Genomic DNA, 21,941 nt, shown 5'->3' on the forward strand with positions numbered 1-21,941 from the left:
CATATTAGATTAATGACAAACAGGATCAGAATGTTAGAGTCTGAACCCCCTATAAATACAACATAAGGCATCAGACATCATACTTGTTCGTCTTCAGAGACTGAGATTCACAATGAAGGTGGTGTTGCTGCTTCTCCTGTTCTGTCTGGCTGACAGAACAAACGCAGGTTAGGTTGCTCACCTTTCAAACATACCTTTTGTGACACTTTATTATGTACCTTGATTCAACATTTTGATATTTGACATTCATTTGGTCAGGAATTTGTGACCAAATGTGGCTACACATTAGTTGGTCCTGGAAAGTGTGCGAAGATCGGCACTGTCGTGCCTTCGCCGTGTGACCAAATTCTGGGCTACGCATTCGTCAGTGCTGGAAGGTGTGCGAGGCCGAGGACTGTGATGCAAATGGCCATGGGCGACTGTCCCAACTGTGGGTGTGAAGACATCTTCGGTCATGACTATGAGGTATACAGATGGACCTCTTTTGCTTACAAACATTTTTACTGGGTAGTCTGCGGATTCAGGGGGCAACAACGCCTTGACTGAAACACCTACCGTATAACTGTCACTTTTCAAGATTCACATCGTCGTTTCAGGCTGCTTTTGATGCTTTCGTGTGACGCTGTAGTACTGTATGATCAAGTAGGGCGTGTTAATTTATGTAAAAACTAACTCTCTCTCTCTCTCTCTCTCTCTCGCAGAAAGGGGAGGAGTTTTATTTGGAGGACTGTAAGTTCAAGTGTATTTGTGATGGTCCCAACGCTGTCAGCTGTGCGGAGTTCGAGTGCCTAGACCCGAACAAGTGTGAGCAGTTGCCAGGAGGAGCGTGGGGCTGCAAACCCTGCAGTAAGTCCATGTGGTTACCACTATACGGCCACAATCAATCACACACGCACGTTTTATTGCGATTAAAACAAATTCTGTAACGTATTTGTTGCAATTTCACCCCTCCCAATCGCACCGACTATACTGTACCAAATTATAGGTGGGAATGTGCACTCACACTCTGCCACTGTAATGCTGAATGCCCAGACAACCATTCACTGAAGGGTGAGACGACACTGGCCTTTCAGAACACTTAGAGTTAGATATGAATTCCCATTGAAATGAGGGGCCATGCGCAAAGATCTATGAAAACTGCTGGCAGTGGTTATACCGACCTGAATTAATAAATACCTGTAGGTGAATATTCTACGCTCTATTGATAAATTGAATACATAGGACCACAGTGGAAACGGCTTAAATGTTTTACTGTAATATTTAATCAATCAATTAAACAAAACAACCAAACAAAGCTATTGTTCATGTTAGAGCTGGATAAATGACCAAAAATGTGGTAGATCTGCTATTTTCAAAGGATGTTTTATATAATTCATTTATACAGGAAAACTGGTGAAATTATGAGTACCTTTACTTTTGGTACTTGAAATACATTTTGAGGCCAATACTTTTTTACTTTTACTCAAGTGCATATTTAATACAGAACTTGCACTTGTAACAACAGCCTACAGTACGGTACACTACTTTTACTTGAGTAAAACATTTGGAGTACTTCTTCCATAACTGCTGATGTGTTGTGTACTGTGTCCCCCCTGTCAGAAGGCGACTGTGATTGTTCAGGAGACCCTCACTACACAACCTTTGATGGGAAGTACTTCAATTTCATGGGTACCTGCACGTACACACTGGCCAGAGCAAGTGAAAACAGCACAGGTACTGTATGCTACCGTCCTTGTACACCTACAAGGATGTCCACAATTACAACACCAGAGGCAGCTCCACAGTTCATGTTCAACCCCAATTTGGCTCTAGCAACGTCCTTTAAAATCGGTCTAAAAAGTCACTTATACTGGAGGCTGCCTCTCGAAACTGGTAGACATAGACAAAGCCTATACTTAACCTCCCCTTTTCCACTGTAATATATTTTTAATATATTTTCTTCTTTTAAAATGTTCTGTTGTTTCTTTCTCTTTTTTTTCTTTTTTTCTTTTTTTTTTTTGGGGGGGGGGGGGGGCTATTGATGATATCCTCTGCATATTACTGTGTTCTAAGTAACACTGGCATTGAAAGATACATCTGAACATGTTTTGTTTTCCCACATTTCTTATTTGAATCTACTGCCAGCTGCACAGCAAATTAAGACTTATCTTATCTACTACACGGTAAACACACCTTAGTGTTAATTTAAATGAAAAAGGGTTTTACATGCCCAGAGTGAAACGAACACCATTGTGTGGTCTTCGTTAAAAAAAGCTTAGGGGATTCTGGGAGGTTAGAGTGAGGATAAATAGAGCCAGGTAGATGACTTGGGTAGCTGGTGGAGAGGGGGTGGAGTAAAGGTGTGTTTCTCTCTCTCCTGAACTTCAGTTGTTTCAATTCCATCTCTTGAGTCACTGAGCAGCATTTTTGACAAAAAAATAATATATATATATATATATATATATATATATATATATATATATATATATATATATATATATGAATACACAAATGAGCCGATTCCAGGATGAACACATGAACGTACTGTAGGACTTGGATCAGAGCCGTGTTTGGTGTGTTGTTCAGGTCCCTGGTTTTCTGTGGAGGCCAAGAACAGAAAGTTGAGCCCTTCTTCAGGCGTGGCCTACCTGAAGAAGCTCTATGTCACCGTGGAAAATGTCACCGTCACCATGCTGTTGAACAAGAAGATCCTGGTCAGTATGTCAATCAATCAACCAATCAACCTTTATTCATCACGTCACAGGTCAGCCCTTCGGATAGTAATCAATAAAACAAGACAACAGGACTAGACTAAGAAGGTAAAATAATGAAAATAATCAACCACTAAATACTTCATTTTCAGTCCACAGTTCATAAAAATGTCCATTTAGGTCTGTCTATGTCGATATATACAGTAGATAAAAGGCATGTCCATGTATGGAGGTGTGCGTGGGTGTGGTGTGTGTGTGTGTGTGTGTGTGTGTGTGTGTGTGTGTGTGCGCACGCGCACGCGTGCATGCGTCTGCGACCGCCTCACGCGCATTAAGTGCGTGAAGGCTGGCCCAGTCTCTGGCGTCTTTCAAGGTCCATGTCATCATTCAGGAACCGGATCGCGTGAGGATAGAAACTTCAAACTTGCACTATGTGCGCCACTACAATGACATATACAGTATATCCTCGTTGTCGGTGGAAACCTACAAGCGTGTGTATTTTTCAATAGCTATAATATAAAATAATTCCAGGCCTTAATGGATTAACTGTTGTACCCCTTTCACCCCTCTCTCTCTCTCTCTCTCTCTCTCTCTCTCTCTCTCTCTCTCTCCTCGCAGGTGGCCGGGCGACAGGTGGCCCTCCCCAACTCTCCCTCTCCCCTGGTCAATGTTTCCCTGGCGGGCCAGTACGTCCTGCTGCAGACCACGTTCGGCCTACTTGTGCGCTGGGACGGGAACATGTACGCCCGGATCACCGTGCCCAGGTTGGTACTACCTTGTTGGGTCACCACCCACATGTTTTCTACATAAAACATATTATGTATAGATATTATTTCAAAAGATTTAATTAAAAAAACACAACTTGTCATCAATTAACACCTGGAGTGCTTAAACACGTTCCCCCCATGAAGTGTTATGTATGCCACTGATTTACTACGGCAACTTATAATAGTCTAGTACTATAGTGTTTCTTAAATGTTTTAATTTAAGTGAAAGGACCCCTATAACTCTGAGAGTGTACAAACACACACAGCGTTAAGCTGGTTGCACACTGCACTGCGTGTTTTCGTTGCGTTTTGGAAATCCGAAATCCGGAGGCCAGGGAGAGAGAGAGGAAGAGAGAGAGAGCAAGTCGGAAAATCGGAAAATATCAACCCTGGTCCGAAAATAAATACGAAAGGGGCGGCAGTGTGCAAACGTGATTGACATAACGTGAGGTTGATTTTTTTATTAGCGCGTTCCGAAATTCACTACGAAATTCGTCTGAATGCTCCGATATTCGGGCATTACCAAATATGGGCATTCCCAGATATGTCCTTAATATTGATGACATTGGGACAGGTATCTCCATGGGCATAAAACGTATGTTAATTAGTAAAGCCAAGCAGGGCCTTGGCAAGTTAGGGCCTGGGTTTGATGCCTGGGCATCATATATGCCCATAATTAAGAGATGCACACGTGCATTGGCATAGGTACGGTACGGGCCAAGTTCAAAGGTCAAGACAAACCGCGCCCGTGCTTTGCTGCGTCTTGGACCAAATCCTCATTCAATCTTTATGCCTTAAACGCAAAAAATAGGTTATTGTCGTGGGTGACACTAGTGGCGTTTCCATAAAGCCACTTAACGCGCATTAATGGCTTCTTCGCAAAATCTTTTTCTGGAAACACTTCAAAATGCGAATAAACTTTCATTATCCGCAAAAAAAATTATCCGCTTGGAGGAGGTGGATTTTGAGGCTTTATCGAATAAACTAAATGCGCATTTGTGAATGGAAACGGGTCAGACAATATTATGACGTTCTGGATCCATATCGTCCTCCAATTTAACACTTTCCCCTGCCGCTCAACGTCCGTTAGCCCACAAAACAAACCGGTTGTTTGTTACACAAGGAGTGACACGGACCGTGTGTAAATTCCTCCCGTTTTCACCTCCCGGAGTCAAGCATAGAGTTGGGAGTCAAGCCATCCATGCCCTTCCTCATCACACGGTGTTGCGTGCCAAAAGTGTACGATCTACAAGCTCACAGCAGCTCGCATCCGTGTCTCCGCGCCACGTTGTGAGCTTGCAGAAAAAATCAGACCGGTCAACTCATGCGACCGTCGCTAATTCGAATGACACCCGCAAATGGAAACATGCTAAATTCGCTTTGTCTTAATGCGTATTTCTGATAATTCGACTAATTCGAATAAGTTTATGGAAACATGGCTACTGGCCCACTGGTTACTCCTCTCTTTTCCGTCCATGACGTGTCTTTAAATAGGGAGTGTTTCGCTGTTTCTATGTGCCATCTTTTCAACACGCAAACCTAACCCTAACCTTACTTGGGGTGAGTGCTAACCCTCCCAATGCTCTGTTGTAGATTTCCCCCTTTAAATAATCTTATTAGTTGTGGTTTAAATATAAATCCATGAATGTCTCTCTGTCTCTGTGCTGGTTATTATGTTGTTAAATTATAGTAAAATAGCTACAAATCAAAATTTAACAAAATGATCACTTTAACAAGGTATTATAATTATATTCTCCACGCTTATTCTCCCCATCTTGACAAGATGGTACAGTATATTCCCAGGTTCTGCAGGTCAGCTGTACAGGTGCAATTCATTATTGTTAATTGATTTGTGGCACGTTTACTATATGCCAAGTTTAGCTGCACTTGAACAACCGTTCCAGGCTGCTGATATCCAGCCCAAGCAACTGTAGAAACTAAGGAAAAAATAGAATGTACTTCTTAAAATCAATGTATCATGCCTGTTGCTAAGGTATGGCAACATGACTGGTGTCTTGCACACGCGCGAAGGCGCGCGGCAATTTCTTTATTACTATTTACAGTGACACTAGCCCCCATAAGACACATCTGCCCATGAAAGATTATGGTGTATGGAATGGGTTTTTGTATCTAAAAATACATATTTAGCCACTTGCACGCATGCCCCCAACCACTGAAATCAAGTCATTAAAATGGCTAAAACGATAGAAAGCAGTAAATGAAAATGTTTTAACACTCATCTTGTCTTATCTCTAATATGTACTATATATTACTATCTAAAATATGAACCCTTTCTTTTGTGAAAAAACTAAAGTTTTCCTTTAATCTCTAATTATTTCTCCTCTCCTCTCCTCCCCTCCAGTTCCTACAATGACCAGATGAGCGGTATGTGCGGCAATTTCAACGGCAAACCGGACGACGACTTCGCCATGCCAAATGGCATGCTGGCCATGGGCGAAAATGAATTTGGCAACAGCTGGCAGACGGAGGACGACGAGGATGACGTGTGAGTTTTGGCCTCCCGTGGGATTCTGGGACGTCATGTGGTATGAGCTGAGCTCCTGGTTGGGGACATGTCAGCAGGGATGATTGGGTTCATATTTAGAGTCAGGGAATATGGCTGTACTGTAAGTCTTTACCAAATAGGAGTTTAATCACGTGGATCTCAGGATCGATGTGGGAGCGTTGTGGCTCCAATCTTGTCTTCTGTGACGTCATCTATGACTATAACAGTGGTTCTCAACCTTTAATAATTATATTTGAACTGGTACAAGTATAGAGAGTATGCGCATACATAAAGTGAATGGCAAAGTGAGTTTAGCGTCGATTAATGTTGTTTAATGCAGGACTTTCCTGTTTGGATGTATGTATGGGCTGTCAAGGCCAGAAAGTAGGGCATTCACGAATAGTGATTTTTAGTATTCAAATTATTCGACCTCCAAGTATTCGAATAGTCGAATATTCGACAGGACTGGCCAAACTGTCAAATATTAAGTAAGCAAGAGACGAACATTGTGAAAATAGCTGATCTACATTTGCGAGGCGTTGTGAGCATGTAGGAATCTAGTCACATTAAATGTAATCCAAGTAAATGTAATCCAAGTGCTTGTCAGGGTGGGGGTCCCCAGTTTTTTTTGTCACTCAGTAGACGTTGTTGTGGGGGGTGTTCAATGGCATCCAATCAGGACAAAGTACCAATTCATCAGCTTTAGTTCTGTAATGTTCTAGTTCCAATTTTGCCTCCTCGTTTCTTAGTGTCTACACTTCCATTTCCACCTGTTTATCCTGTAGCCTATGAGTTCTCTCTCCTGATTGAAAAGAGAGAGAGAAAAAAAAAGGAAATTATAATAATTGGTATCCCGACCTGAAAATATAATTTTCTTAAGTTCTGTTCAGGTCATTTTGACCTGTTTTAAATTTTCATTTGAAGGTAGAAGTTTACATTTTTTTCTACCTGAAACTCAACTCACTGGCCTTAAAGATTCTTCTGCGATTAACATGTACAAAAAATATTTTTGCACTACACCCATGCTACACCCCCACCATTTTTTTTACCGTCTAATTCTGTTCATGGGTCATTTTGACCTGGGGGATATAATTTTTAACTTAACAAATCATCATCATACATTGAATTTGTCTTCCAAACAATTCATATGATATATATGGTAAAATAAACTGTGAACATAGAGTTGAAGCACGGAACTAAGGTGAATCTGAACAGAACTTAAGGGTTAATAAAGAACCGAAGAGACAGGGAGACGACTGTTACTGAACAAACAAACACTCTACTATAACAAGGATTTATATCAGAATATAGACCTATTTGAAACTTATTTTAACAAAAAACTATAACTTAACATGTGTTTGTATTTATTGTTGTTGTTTTTTTTTTGTTTGTTTTTTTACAGATGCAAACCAGACCCCATTCCGTATGAGCCAGAGTGTGACCCGACACTACAGGCTGAGGTGGAGAAACCAGAGAACTGTGGTAAACTCAAGGACCCTGCCGGACCCTTCGGGTGACTGCCATTACTTTCCCCATTTTCATGTCAAGGACCTCAATATTTATTATGTATTTGGCCGCCGAACCCCATCTCAAAATAAGAAGCAGCAAAGATTTGAGTTGAAAGTGTTTAAAAATATACCGGTATATATAGATTTAACGACTTGCAAACAGACGATAAAGAATAAATAAAAATGGCTCATATAGTGTGGCAAGAAGTGACGCCCTAGTGGTTAAAATTATTGAAACTAGTACAAATCTAAAACCACACAAATGCTTTCCGTTCATGCTGTGTCACGACTGCCCTCTCTATAACAGCCATAAAACATGCCCTAAAAATAACCTTTACAATGACAGGCCCAAATTAGGGGCTGATTAAATATGAATCAATTATTTAATTAAACGTTGGTTAATTTTGTATAACATAATATCAAGTGATTATAGTTTGAATGACTCCTCCACACCTTTCCAGGGAGTGCATCAAAGTGGTGGATCCCACTCGCTTCTACCAGGCCTGTGTGTATGACATGTGCGAATACGACGGCCTGCAGGAGTTGCTGTGTGACCAGCTGCAGGCCTACACAGACTCCTGTCTCACTGCTGGAGCCCCCCTTCAGCCCTGGAGGAGCCAGGACTACTGCCGTAAGTCTGTGTGATTGATTGATTGATTGATTGATTGATTGATTGATTGATTGATTGAATACTTTATTACAAATGATTCTTCTAGTTTCTAGTTCGATTCTAGTTCTCAAACCTCTTTGTGCCGAGGACCCCCACAGTTTTGTGTATTTGGTCACAGACCCCCTTCATTTATTTATTTTTATTTTTTATTGTTTGCCAGGGACCCCCCAGAAGAGAAAATAAGTATTCAAGTATTCAACGGGCGGGACTTGACAAAGGGTGAATTCCAAGGGTCTTCGCCATGTTGGCTTGTGGTGGACGCTTATGTTAAAATGTAACTTTTGCCAAAGACAACGTACATTAGTGGACAATAATATTACTAGAACTCTGAGTCTGAGAGCAAACCAAATTTGGTTTCATTGTACAGGGGGTCAAACAAAACATTTGACAAGAACTAGTAGGCCTACTAGTGGACCCTTAATTTGCCATATAGTGACTTAATAAATCAGTGTCATACTTGTACATATTCTGAAGAAGAAAAAAAAAACTGGAGACTTGGCATTCGATCAAAAATAACAACATTATAATGGTGCATTAAAAACAAAATCGCAAACTTGCCACGGACAAGGACTAATATTTTAGACACATTTTGTCCGGCTACAGACATAGGCTAAACGACCCTGGTGCAATTTACATGCTGTATGTGTTGAGTGTAATAAAGATCCTGTCTGTCTGTCTGTCTGTCTGTCTGTCTGTCGGTCTCTCTCTCTCTCTCACCCTCCCTCTCTCTCTGCCTCTTCACCATTCCTCCATCCGTGCCTCCAGCTCTGAGCTGCCCTCCCCACAGCTCCTACTCTCTGTGCGTGAGCGCGTGCCCGGACACGTGCGTGGGTGCGGGCGGGCGGGCGGGCTGCCAGGACGCGTGCGTGGAAGGCTGCGGGTGCGACCCCGGCTTCGTTCTCAGCGATTACAAGTGCGTCGCGCCCCAGGACTGCGGCTGCACAGACTCCAGCGGAGAATACTACCCCGTGAGTCGCATGGTCCTCCAAACGTTGTCATGCAGAGGACCACCCCCAAATGGAATACAACCACACTGTGAACTGTGGATGGGACCTTATGAAAATGTCATGTCACGATTATTGTGAAGAAATAAACTACGATCAATGATATGATCGCGATAATCAAAATATCCCCTTTATCCTGCGGCGGAACATTTGAACAAAATTTTGAGTAGAGTAGAGCTCACAACGTGTTGCGTGTGCTTGTTGTAGATCGGCAATTTTTTTGGCAAAGGGTAAATTTGGTAGAGTGGGGAAAAAAGTTACGTTATTTACAGGTCTGTTTGACCAATTATATAGAGGTTACCGGATATGCAGTTTGGCAAATAAAAAGGTGAATTGATCCCAGGGCATTACGGAGGATAATTTCACGATACATTTAATTCGATTATTGTTTTTTTATCACAATGCTTTTTTGAAAGTGGCTTGAAGATATAATGAGGAAGTCCAGGATAATTCACTCTTTAGTGATATATCAAACCGAGTACAATCAAAAATGTCTATCTTCTATTCTCTAAGCAGTCACACATAGCCAGACTAGGGATCGTGTGGACATTGCGACATAGCATCTGTTCGACGGTTCATCCTTTCGCCACGGGTGAATTTTGACCTGATGAAAAGCTAACCTGCCGACGTGGGTGAATGTTAACCTCTATGCCTAAACCTAACCCAAACCCTAACCCTAATCTCAGTAACCGTGATGCGAGTGAGTAGCTAACCTGCCGACTCCCTTAGTCGAAATTATGGGACGTAGGAATAATAAGGATTTCCCCACCAGACTATACTATTCCACAATTAGATACATATTGAACCATACGAACACCGATACGAAGTTTTTTGGAATTATAAGGTTTCCACCCGAAAGGGACCATGTCTGCCTGTTTTTCACCTGTGTGTGTGTGTGTGTGTGTGTGTGTGTGTGTGTGTGTGTGTGTGTGTGTGTGTGTGTCAGGTGGGTGTTGAGTGGTACCTGGAGGCCTGCGAGAATAAGTGTGTGTGCCAGGGAGGAGGGACCGTCCAGTGTCAGAAAGCCAGCTGTAACCCGGTCACCCAGAGCTGTTCGCTGCAAAACGGACAATACGGCTGCCATGACCTGCGTACGACACACACACACACACACACACACACACACACACACACACACACACACACACACACACACACACACACACACTAATAGATTGTATTGTTCACTATTATGCCGTTCTCAATTACAACACTTGTATACTTTTTAAATTTGACCACTTTTTGCCACTAGTAGATGGCTTGAGTACATGCGGAGGACAAACACGGAGTTGCAAACATGTAAAAAATACATTTTTATCACTGTAGTTACTTTTCTTTCTTTCTTTCTTTCTTTCTAGGATCCTTCCTTCCTTCCTCCTTCCTTCCTTCCTTCCTACCTTCCTTCCTCCCTCCCTCCCTCCCTTCCTCCCTCCCTCCCTTCCTCCCTTCCTTCCTTCCTTCCTTCCTTCCTTCCTTCCTTCCATCCATCCATCCATCCATCCTATCCATCCATCCATCCATCCATCCATCCATCCATCCATCCACCCATCCATCCATCCATCCATCCATCCTATCCATCCCATCCCATCCATCCATCCATCCATCCATCCAACCAATTCAAGTACACGTACATGTCGCACTCACAACAAAGCTAAGCTAACTGTGCTCTTCCCTGCAGCTACGGGCATGAGTTCGGTGTCGGGCGACCCCCACTATGTGACCTTTGACAAGAGGACCCACCACTTCAACGGCGCCTGTGCCTACACCCTCACCAAGCCCTGCACACAGACCTCCGGCTTGCCGTACTTCACTGTGGACACCCAGAACGAGCACCGCGGCTGCAACAAGAAGCTCTCGTACGTCAGGGCCGTCGTGGTCACCGTGTATGACGGTGACCACCGGTCCTTGACCGTCATCTTGGGCAAGGACCGCAAAGTCCTGGTGAGAAGAGAAGATATTGATCACCGTCAAATCAGTGACATTAGAAAGCCTACTGTAGCTCACACGTCAGCAGCATAGACCAGCTGTGATTGGCCAGTGTAGTCGTGTGATTGCCTGTCATTCTGCGTGCTTCCTTGCGTTCAACTTCTTCCTTGTGTTTTTTGTAACTACGCCTAACTCTAACTGTAACTCTGACCTTAACCTCACTAAAACCATGCCTAACCATATCCGTAAAGGTATATTTCACTTTCAAACTATTCCATTTAAACCATGATAGATTCATTGAAAACACCAGTCCTTGGTTCTAATGACTGATATTGTCCTTCTAATGAATGAGTGAGTGGGCTGTGATTTTCCATTTCCATCCTCTTTTTTCATTTATGTTTTATTAATATTCAGTATGTTTATTTTATTTGAATGTGAAACATCCATTTAGTCCTAACCTTAACCTCACAGGAACTATGCCTAACTAACAGATCATTTGTTGAGAAATGCTCTGGCCCCCTAAAAAATGTGCACACTGAAATTAATTATGTTTTCGGGACTTATTTGAACCTCTGGGAGGTGTTGAGTGTCTCTCCCATATTCTGGGAGGTGTTGAGTGCCTCTCCCATCGCCTGGGAGGTGTTGTGTTGAGTGGCTCTCCCATATTCTGGGAGGTGTTGAGTGCCTCTCCCATCGCCTGGGAGGTGTTGTGTTGAGTGGCTCTCCCATATTCTGGGAGGTGTTGAGGGGTGTGGTTGTCACTGATCTTAGCTAGGCTTTGCTAGATTAAATCACCATGCGGATCTGCTTCTTTTGATGCTTTTGTGTGACGCTGTAGTACGATCAAGTAGGTCGTTGATTTACCAAAAAAGAAACACACACACAAAAATGTTAATAAAAGGTTTCTGCCCCTAAAGCGTACGATATTAATAATGACTGACTATCCATCTATCATCAACTCTCAGGTGAAAGGAGATACCCTGCAGGTGAGCCCTCCTTTCAACCTTCCCCGCGTGCAGGGGAAGGTCTACCTGAGCGGGAAGTTTGTGGTCCTGGAGACGAGCTTTGGCCTTCGGGTGCGCTTCGACGGCAAACACCACGCAGACGTGCAGCTCCCCAACTCCTACAGCGGCCTGCTTTGTGGAATGGCCGGTAAGGACCGGGCCGACGTTCATCTCGCCAATTATTGAAGCTTCAGTGTTAGTTTATGCAGGGGTGTCGCACCAAATTCTGGGCCCTGGGTACTTTAACTATTGAAAAATAGCAGATATACAAGCTCACAGCGCGGCACTCGGTGCCGCGCTGCGAGCTTGTACATCTGCTATTTTTGAAAAATCTTGACCTTCTAAGTTTTTTTTTTGAAAAACCTATGTTTCTATGTCAGTGGTGCTCAAACTTTTTCACGTGAAGGACCCCCAGACTGATATGTATTTGGCCACGGATCCCAATCTCAAAATATTTAGTTCCAGGCAGGGCAGGAATTTCACGGCGGCCACGACGGCCATGGCCGTCGTTGCCCCTCTCTTTGGCCGTGTGCCCCTCGAAAAATGACATGCTCAAACGGCCACAGTGGCCGTGGTGCCCCTGCTGTCCCATGCAGTGACCAGCGCCCACAGCAGTTCACAATTTCATTGAGGAATAAAGAGGAGACGAAAATGTAACCCTAACTACAAAATAAAGACTGGGCTAAAATCTGTCTTCATTTTAGTTCACGAACAAAGAGAGTACGAAATATGTCCTGCGATGCGCATTACGGTCAAACACCTGCTGCTTTCTGACATGCAGTGGCAGATAGAGGCGGGACGTTCGCGAACGAATCGAGTCTTTTGAACGGCTCTTTGATATGAACGATGGGATCCGGTTCGCAATCGCAGTATAGGGAGCCGTTCCTTTAATGAACAACAGTGGTGGGAAAAGTACAACAATGTAGAAATACTCTGCCACAAGTTGAAGTTTGGAATAAAAAATGTAGACTACTTGAGTAAAAATATCAAAGTATTGGTATCAAAATGTAGTTAAAGTAGAAAGTACTTATTATGCAAAATGTCCCATTTCACATTTTTTCCAATGAATAAAATGTAGGGGGAAAAAACATTTGAAAATAGCAGATCTACAAGCTCACAGCTTGTAGATCGGCTATTTTCAAATGGCAGGTAGGCCTATGTACCTATTATGTCCGAAATAAATGTATATAGGGTTGAAGTGATAATTATAATCAAAATCTACAAAGTAACTACAACTAGTGACTAGAATGAGCCAGTCTTTTGAACGGCTCTTTGAAATGAACGGATCCTAGAGATCCGGCTCACTTCAAAGAGCCATAAATCCCATCTCCAGTGGCAGAGCGCACGCACACACGCAGAGAGAGAGAGAGAGAGAGAGAGAGAGAGAGAGAGAGAGAGAGAGAGAGAGAGTTGAATGGACACAGCAGTAAAAGTTACAAAACTACTAAGCGACGATGTTTATCTGTCACAGCCTGCTATTTTTCAATAGCTAAAATATAAAGTAATGAAGGCCCCTCCACCTTGGGCCCTATTAACTCAGTCCCACTACTCAGTCGCCTGCGTGTGTTTGTTTGTATAGGAAACTTTAACGGCAAAGCGAGTGATGACAATATCAAACCAAACGGCGAAGCAGCCGCCAACACCAACGACCTGGGAGACAGCTGGGAGGTCCCCGGTGATCCCAAGTGAGTCTCTCTCTCACTCACACACGCATGCACGCACTCACGCACGCACAGACACACTGAAAGTATAGCAGAGATAGAGAAGCTCACATGCAACATGTTGTCGATCTGTTATTTCCACTACTTGACAATTAATTGGCAATCAAATACTTTCAATAAACGATTCAATTGTTTTTGTCGTTGCACATCCATCCGTCCGTCCATCCATCCGTCCATCCATCCATCTGCCTGTCCATCAGTTGCCATCGAGACTGCGACAAAAGTGTAGAAGAGGAGGCCAAGACCAGATGTGGCATGATCACCGATCCTAATGGTTAGACACACATACACGCACATAGGCGCCGTCTCTGTGTGGGCCGCAGGGCCGCGGCACCCCGGGAGATCAAGCCCGAAATGTACACGTAGTCCTACAGTTTTGTTTGAGGGGAAAACACCAGCCCCCCAACCCCACATTCCTATGGGAGGGGCTGGTGTGGGGGCTGAGGGAGCGATAGAAACTAACGTTGGGACTGGAGGCGGAGCACTCCCATAGCCTATTTGCATGTATGCAAACATGCCTAATAGTTCCTTTTGTTTAAACCGGCCAGGTACATTCCAATGGGGGGGCTGGTGTGGGGGCTGTGGGAGCGATAGAAACTAACGTTGGGAGGCGGAGCAGTGCCTTTTGTTTTAACCTGGCAGGTAGAGAATAAAGGCCAGCATACAGTAGCTATGCCTTCACTTATTGCAGTGTACAGCAAGATGCCAGTCATGCCACTCACCAAGAAGAGACGCCTCCTGACCCAGAAGACCCTGAATTTCGGTACGCCAGCCAGCCAGCCTCCAGGACTTGCAGAGGCTGCAAAGGATAGCAGCAAGACCCCGCTGGTGCCGCCACCGAGACCTCCCGCCAGGCTGCCGGAAAAGAAGCTACATTTCTTCGCTCCCAGGCCGAGCAAGACCCCAGCGCCAGCGGTAGAAGCAGCGGACACGACGAGCAACAGCAGCGACCGTGAACCATCCGCCGAGGTGGACACAGTCAGTTGCAATAGCGCCTCGAGCACGCGCACCGCTGCAGCCGAGGCGGACAGCAGCACAGCCACGAGCAGCTGTGCCCACGAAGATGTGCAGGCAAAGGGTCCAGCGACGTGGAAACGTACCTTTCAACTTTCCTGGCAAGACAAATTCCCATGGATTAAGTACGACTCCATTCAACAGAAAGTGTTTTGTGCTGTTTGCACTGCAGCTGTAGACATTGATGCTCCTCTTCCAAACTTGTCACGCGACCAAGAAGGCTTGAAAGCGTTTGTTCAGCTTGGATTTAACAACTGGCGCAAGGCACTTGAAAGATTCAGAAAACACGAAAACAGCGACGTGCATCGGGCTGCCAGTATGGTCAAAACTAATGTTAATGCCTGTGTGAATGTTCTCGCTACCATGTCTGCTGGCAAACACAAGCAGATGACTGATGCAAGAAGTGCTTTGCGGGCAATTTTAACCACTCTTCAGACTATTGCAATCCAGGGAATGGCTATAAGAGGGAAAACAGACGCAAGTTCCAATTTGATGGCAATACTAAATTTGCGTGCTGCTGAATGCGAACCAGAGCTGCAAAAGTGGCTAGCTCGCACTGAGTTTAAATGGCTGTCTCACGACATCCTTACCGAAATGACAGAAATGATGGCGCATGAGTTGCTGAGAAATCTTGTTAAGGAAATACAGTCTGCTGAGTGTTTCTCTGTGATGATCGACGAGACAGCCGACATTACAGTCAAAGAGCAAGTGTCTATCTGCATTCGTTTTGTGACCGACCAGCTGGAGACAGAGGAACATTTTGTTGGATTTTACGAGACAGCAACAACAACGGCAGAGACACTGTTTAATCTGTTAAAGGACGTCTTGTTAAGATTCGCACTGCCCATTAGTAAGTGCAGAGGACAGTGTTATGACGGCGCATCAAACATGTCTGGTGTAAAAACAGGATTACAAGCCCGCATGCAGCAACTGGAGCCCCGTGCATTGTACGTTCATTGCACTGCACACGTTCTGAATTTGGCTACACAGGATGTTGGCCAAAACATCAAGGAGTGTCGTAACTTCATGGCATTTGTGCGTGAATTAATAACACTGATTAGACATTCACCTAAGCGACTCGCCTGGTTTAAGGAGCACCAGGACACAGACGCACCTTCTCTGAGACCCCTATGCCCCACGCGCTGGACGGTGAGAACGGCCTCGTTACAAGCCATTGACTCCAACTACACTGCACTAATGGACTTTCTCCAGGATCTAAGTGACACAGACAACAACGACGCTGGAAGTAAAGCCGAGGGTCTGTTGGACAAGATGAAGTTGTTCAACACCTATTTCACATTGCAACTCATGCTGAAATTTTTCTCACGCATGGAAGTGGTCAATGCTGCACTCCAAAGCAAACAGTTGCACCTGAAGAGAGCTAAAGAGATGGTGGATGAACTCGGAGGACAGATAACAGATTTGCGTGAAGAATTCCCTCGCTTTTGGGAAAGCACTAAAGCAGCAGCAGATAAACTGAAATTGGATGGCCCAGTTGCACCACGACACAGAAGGGCTCCCCGCCGATTTGACGATGGAGGCGATCCACACATCTTCACAGCAGAAGAAGCGCACAGACAGCAATTCTTCGAGGTCATGGACACAGCATCATCATCCCTGAACAGCAGATTTGGTGCTTCTGTGTTCAACCACATGCAAGATGTCGAGGATTTTGTGGTCGGAAAGGGCGACTGCGAACGCATAATGCAGTTCTATGGAACTGATTTCGATGCGGCCAAACTGACACTGAACCGTGACATGTGCATTGGCATGGCAAAGAGAGCTGGACATCCTCTGTCTACTTTTCATGATGTTGTTGACTTTCTGAAAGGTGAAAAGGGAGAGAAAAACAGAGACATTTTAGGAGAGCTCACACGGCTGCTGAAACAAGTCCTCACTATCCCTGTAACGTCATGCAGCTCAGAGAGGTCATTTTCAGGTCTGCGGAGACTGAAAACCTATCTGCGATCCACAATGGGACAAGCAAGACTAAACCATCTTACTCTGCTGAACTGTCACAGGGAGGCGGCACTGAAACTTGACATGGATGTCATAGCCAACCGCTTCATATCCCGTGCATCTGTAAGGAGTAGCACCTTCCTCACTAAGAAATAAATACCATTTTTTGGTTTTCTTTTGCTGCAAGTAGCCTACTTGTATGCGGTGTTCACTTTATAGGCCTAATAGGCTGTTGCAATAGCGTGGCCATGGTTTTAATACTATTTTGTCTTTCTTTGCATTTTATTTTCTATCATTTAGCAGACTACTGCATGATGCACGAATACAAGGGCGAGACGGCACAGTGTCTTCTCTAATCAATACAATGCCATGGCATTAGCTAGTTTTTTGTTTGATACTTTGATACTATGGTGCTTAACTGTTGAAACATGCTGAACTTTCATGTAAAAATGTACCACTGTACTATTGACAAACTGTAAATAAAGTATCCATTTGAGAAAAAAAATGCCCTTTTTTTGCGACGACGACGACGGGGGGGGGGGGGGGGGGGGGGGTGACGTCACAGGGGGGGGTAGCGGGGGGGGCGGGGGGGGGGGGGGGAGCGCTCGATGCTCAGCACCTCGCGGCATGGACAAAACCCGGCGCCTCTGTACACGCACACACGCACACACACACACACACGCACGCACGGCACGCACGCACACACACACACACACACACGCACGCACAAATTTACACACACACACACACGCACACACACACGCACACACACACGCACAGCACATGTACATGTACATATAATACTCACTGACAAACGGCAATTGCCCAAGAAATCTTTAAGCAGTTAGTTAAATAAAGTTAGGGACTTTATTTATTTATTTTACTATTATTTTATTTTTAATTTTTTGTGAGGGGAGAGATAATTATAAAATGTAAATGTAAAAAACATGTAAATAATAATAAAAAAAAACTATTAAAATAATATGAATAGTACCGGTTTTACTAATATTAATAATATTAATTGTTACAACCGTAGGTCGCAACAATTAATATATAATTAATATATGAAAACGGTCACATCTTGTCTCTGTGTCACGTCTCTGTGTAACGCTCAGTTTAATACTCTGACATCACCCTCTGACATCACTGAGATGTCATAGGACTTTCACACTTTCACAACGAATAACTAAGTAGGCATGTAGGATCTCCATATATGGGTATCAGGGGTCTCCATACTGTATATGGGTAACTGCTCCGATATAAATCACTATCCAGATAAAAGGCGAGGTTGCTTTTCGCCCTTAGGCATCTTACTGGTTAATAATAATAAAACAAATTACACAAACCGTAATATATTTGGTTATAATAATAATAATAACTTCTGTGTTCTCATACAGGCATCTTCAAGCAGTGCCACGCCGAAGTGCCCCCTGGCCCTTACTTTGAGAACTGCATGTACGGCCTGTGTGCCACTGACGGCCAGACGCTGGCGCTGTGCCAGGCCTTAGAGAGCTACGCCGACATGTGTGCCGCTGCCAGGGTCCCCGTGGCATGGAGGAACAACAACACCTTCTGTCGTAAGTCTGTGTGTGTGCGTGCAAGTGTGCGTGCGTGCTTTTATTACTATACTTGTGAGGGCCAGAATGTCCCCACAAGCTGAGTAGAATTTGAGATAAATGGTTGTTTTATAGTTAAAAAGATTTGGGGAATGTGGAGGTTTAAGGACTTTGCACACAGATGCGTTTTTTTCTCGTACGGAAAAAAATGACAATTTCATCTCTCTATGACCTCATGCACGCCGGCTCTGAATTTGCCATGCGGCAGGTGGCTGCCATAGTGCGTTTTTTTCCCGATCGAACCCAGTTCGATTTGTGCGTCTTGTCGCATGCGGTAAAAACTCATCACTCCTTTTATGACTCCTTTTTGGATCCGCAGCGCGGATTCCGCACAGCATTGCACACCAAATCCAATGCATTTTAATCATGCAGCAAACGTAAAAAACGCAATTGTTGAAAATCGCGGCTGTGTGCAAAGCCCTTTACAATTGGGAAACGATTGGGACAGGTTAGGATTAGACGTTTGGGAGGGAGTTATGCTAGTGTCGGGCACCGAAATTAGCAGATCTGCAAGGCGAGCTCACATGGCGTTGTGGCGCAATGGTGTCGTGAGCTGGAGATTGCCAATTTTAAGGGTTCAATGTGTAAAAAAAAAAGAGACATACGGGGGTGGCTTAGTGCAGGGGTTCCCAAACTTTTTTCTCCGAGCACCCCTACATTTTATATTCCTAATTTTCACTCCCAGCACCTTATATTAATAGGATATTTTTTACGATTATATGTGCGAGGAAAACAAGATAATAGCCATTTTAGTTAGAACTGACGGAAAATAACTTTGTACTTCAAGTTTAAAATGTTTTTAAATGTCCACCAAGGCCTGCCCCCACTTGATCATGATTGGAGGAAGGCACATGAAAACTGAAACCGAAACTTAAGTGAAATCACTTACCCTACCTTAACTCTTTCTCAGCCACAGGGAGCCACTTAATATTAAAACCGGATTAAACCATACTTCTTCTGTACTTAAATTAGCCGACCGGAATTTTCCGTACTAGGTCATTAAAACCGAAATAAATTATAATGATTTAAAAAAAAATCACACCCGTGTGAAGTGGAGCTGTGTGTGTGTGTGTGTGTGTGTGTGTGTGTGTGTGTGTGTGTGTGTGTGTGTGTGTGTGTGTGTACCGATTTTTGTGACATTTGAAGAAAATATGTAGGAAAAGGAGCAAAAAGTGTGTTTTGGAGAAAATTCAAGATGGCGGAAAATCTATCATGGCGCAAATGGGCGTGGCCTATATGGGGAGATGCGTCATGGCCCAAGGAATCCAGGGAAAAAATATTTTTAATTTTCCGACCTACGGTTCAAGAGTTACAGGCCAAAACGTAAAGTGGGGTGTTATGGCGCCACCATGCGGCCAAATGACACAATTATTTTTTATTTAATCCTTGAAATCATTATGAACCTCCTCTCCAAGTCTTGAAACTCTAGCCCCTATGGTTTGCGAGAGACAAATAATTGAATGTGAGTTTTTGCGATTCCCATTATAAGTCAATGGGGAAAATTTATTCACTAATAAATTAATATCAATTAAACTATAGAACCTTTCTCTTAGAAAAGTAATAGCCCACGATTCCCGAGTAAGCCGGTCGATTTGACATATGGCGCGAGTGTGTGGTGGCAAAACTGTGGGACTAGTGGCGTGCCGAAGTTTAGGAAGTTCAGGCTACATACACACAGACAGACAGACAGACACACACACACACAGACCCACACAGCCACGTATAGGGAGCCTGTGTTTCACACAGCTCCAAAAAAAACGATCGGCAGCTGTCCTCCGTGTCTTCTTCGACTGATCTAAAAGGATCATTCTCTCAAACCTTTGAACCGTAAGTGCTTTTGGTTGCTTTTCGTTCTCTATAGCCAAAATCCCGTTCACTTTCATTGTAGGAGGAGGCGTTAGCATAGCATCTGTCCGTGATGTTTTTGATCAGAAAAAAGTTGACATGGGCGCTTCATACGGAGTGGATTACATTTGCTTACCTCGATGTGCACGGATCGTGCACGCGAAGCGCACGGGGGAGAAGACGACTCGGCCAAAATCCCCACTATATGCCAATGCAGATTGAGACATTAAGCTGGTATGTAAACAACGGGGGATTGGAAAAAAAAATCAGAACGGTGCCATCCAAGAAGTACGTGGGGCGCGCTGATGCTCATAATAATATCATAATATTATGTCTCAGATCATAATACAATAATAGAAATTCCCGGCTAGTCCACAGACAAGCCATTCTGGCCAGGCTGGTCAGAATGTATATTATTACTCATCTCCTCTCCTCTCCTCTCCTCTCCTCTCCTCCAGCTATGACGTGCCCTCCAGGCAGCCATTACGAGAGCTGTGCGGTGGCCTGCCCTCAGCCCAGCTGCCAGAACCTTGGGGGCTCGGAGGGTCCCTGTCTCCTGCCCTGTGTGGAGGGATGTGTGTGTGACGCCCCCCTCATCCTCTTGGGGGGCGTGTGTGTGCCCACCAGCACGTGTCGCTAGAACAAGGGTCTTCAACAGGGGGTCCGGGACCCCTAGGGTGTCCACAGAGTCACTACAGGGGATCCTCCAAATCTTTGAGTGATAGAAACTGTTATCTTCTTTTTTATAATAACCACTTGAACCCTAGTGTCCATATTTTGAAAACTTTAGCCAAAATGTATTTGTTATGCAAAAATATGTTCGGTTTGGTGTAGAGGGGAAAAAAGAGCAGACTAAGTACAGAGTGAAAGGTCAGGTTTATTAAGTCTTGACAGTTCAAGTGGTTAAATATCTGAAAACACAAATTGACAGGAATCCAAAATACACTGATTGTGCTGTCAAACAATGAAACTATGTAATCTTTGAAATGGTGTGGGGGTCCCTGCTCCGTCTCTCTCTCAACTGAGGGGTCCTTGGCCTGAAAACGTTGAAGACCCCTGGCCTAGAAAATGAATTTTGTGCCCTATTGGGCACTACTTTTTCTTTACATTTTTGCCTAGACGATACGATAACATTGTGGACACAACATCTGTACGATTTTAGTCACCAGCCGGAAATGTATATAATGTGAATAAAAAATAAATAAAAAAAATCTTGCTGCTGTTTTTACTTGTAAAATCTGCTATATTGATTTTGGCAAATGTCATAAATACATCTACCTAACATCTGAAACAAGTATTGGTGCCCTAGTATACTCATATGTGAATTTTGATCATGAAATGTAGCAAATGTGTTGAAGAAAACGCTTCCATGTAAGTGATTGGCACCCAGCACAATGAAACATACCCCCCCCCCCCCCCCCTGCACTAAAGGACAGAATTATTAACATGTGGTATAAAATATGTATTTAAGTGCCACAGTGTGTCACAGCATGTCATACAAATGCATCACAAAAAAAGTATTTTGTTGGCAGCGTAAGTAAACTAAGGCTGTGCTGTGACAAAATACAGCAAATTTTAAGCTTTTTTTCTCCTAAATGTATGCATCGCATTTAAATGTGTTAAATACTAATTTTGAAATAAAACAAGGAGCATTTAGCAAATTTGACATGGTGACATGGTGCTTATAATACTCATCCCTATCACTTTTTTG

General features: G+C 43.9%; 1 protein-coding gene across 1 annotated transcript; it reads left to right on the forward strand.

Moving 5' to 3' along the window:
• The first annotated feature begins 39 nt into the window (after positions 1-39).
• LOC308294771 (zonadhesin-like) lies at positions 40-21,454 on the forward strand. Its single transcript, XM_080737617.1, has 17 exons — positions 40-167; positions 259-465; positions 702-846; positions 1,600-1,713; positions 2,566-2,693; positions 3,309-3,454; positions 5,820-5,963; positions 7,366-7,476; positions 7,933-8,102; positions 8,907-9,109; positions 10,092-10,236; positions 10,824-11,086; positions 12,037-12,223; positions 13,655-13,760; positions 13,997-14,070; positions 18,167-18,346; positions 20,689-21,454. The coding sequence occupies exons 2-17, from the start codon at positions 400-402 to the stop codon at positions 20,868-20,870; spliced, it is 2,364 nt and encodes a 787-aa protein (XP_080593743.1). The 5' UTR covers positions 40-167; positions 259-399; the 3' UTR covers positions 20,871-21,454.
• The last annotated feature ends 487 nt before the right edge of the window (positions 21,455-21,941 follow it).

This window comes from Nannobrachium achirus (assembly GCF_963921795.1).
Source record: "Nannobrachium achirus genome assembly, chromosome: 11".
NCBI classification, from domain to species: domain Eukaryota; kingdom Metazoa; phylum Chordata; class Actinopteri; order Myctophiformes; family Myctophidae; genus Nannobrachium; species Nannobrachium achirus.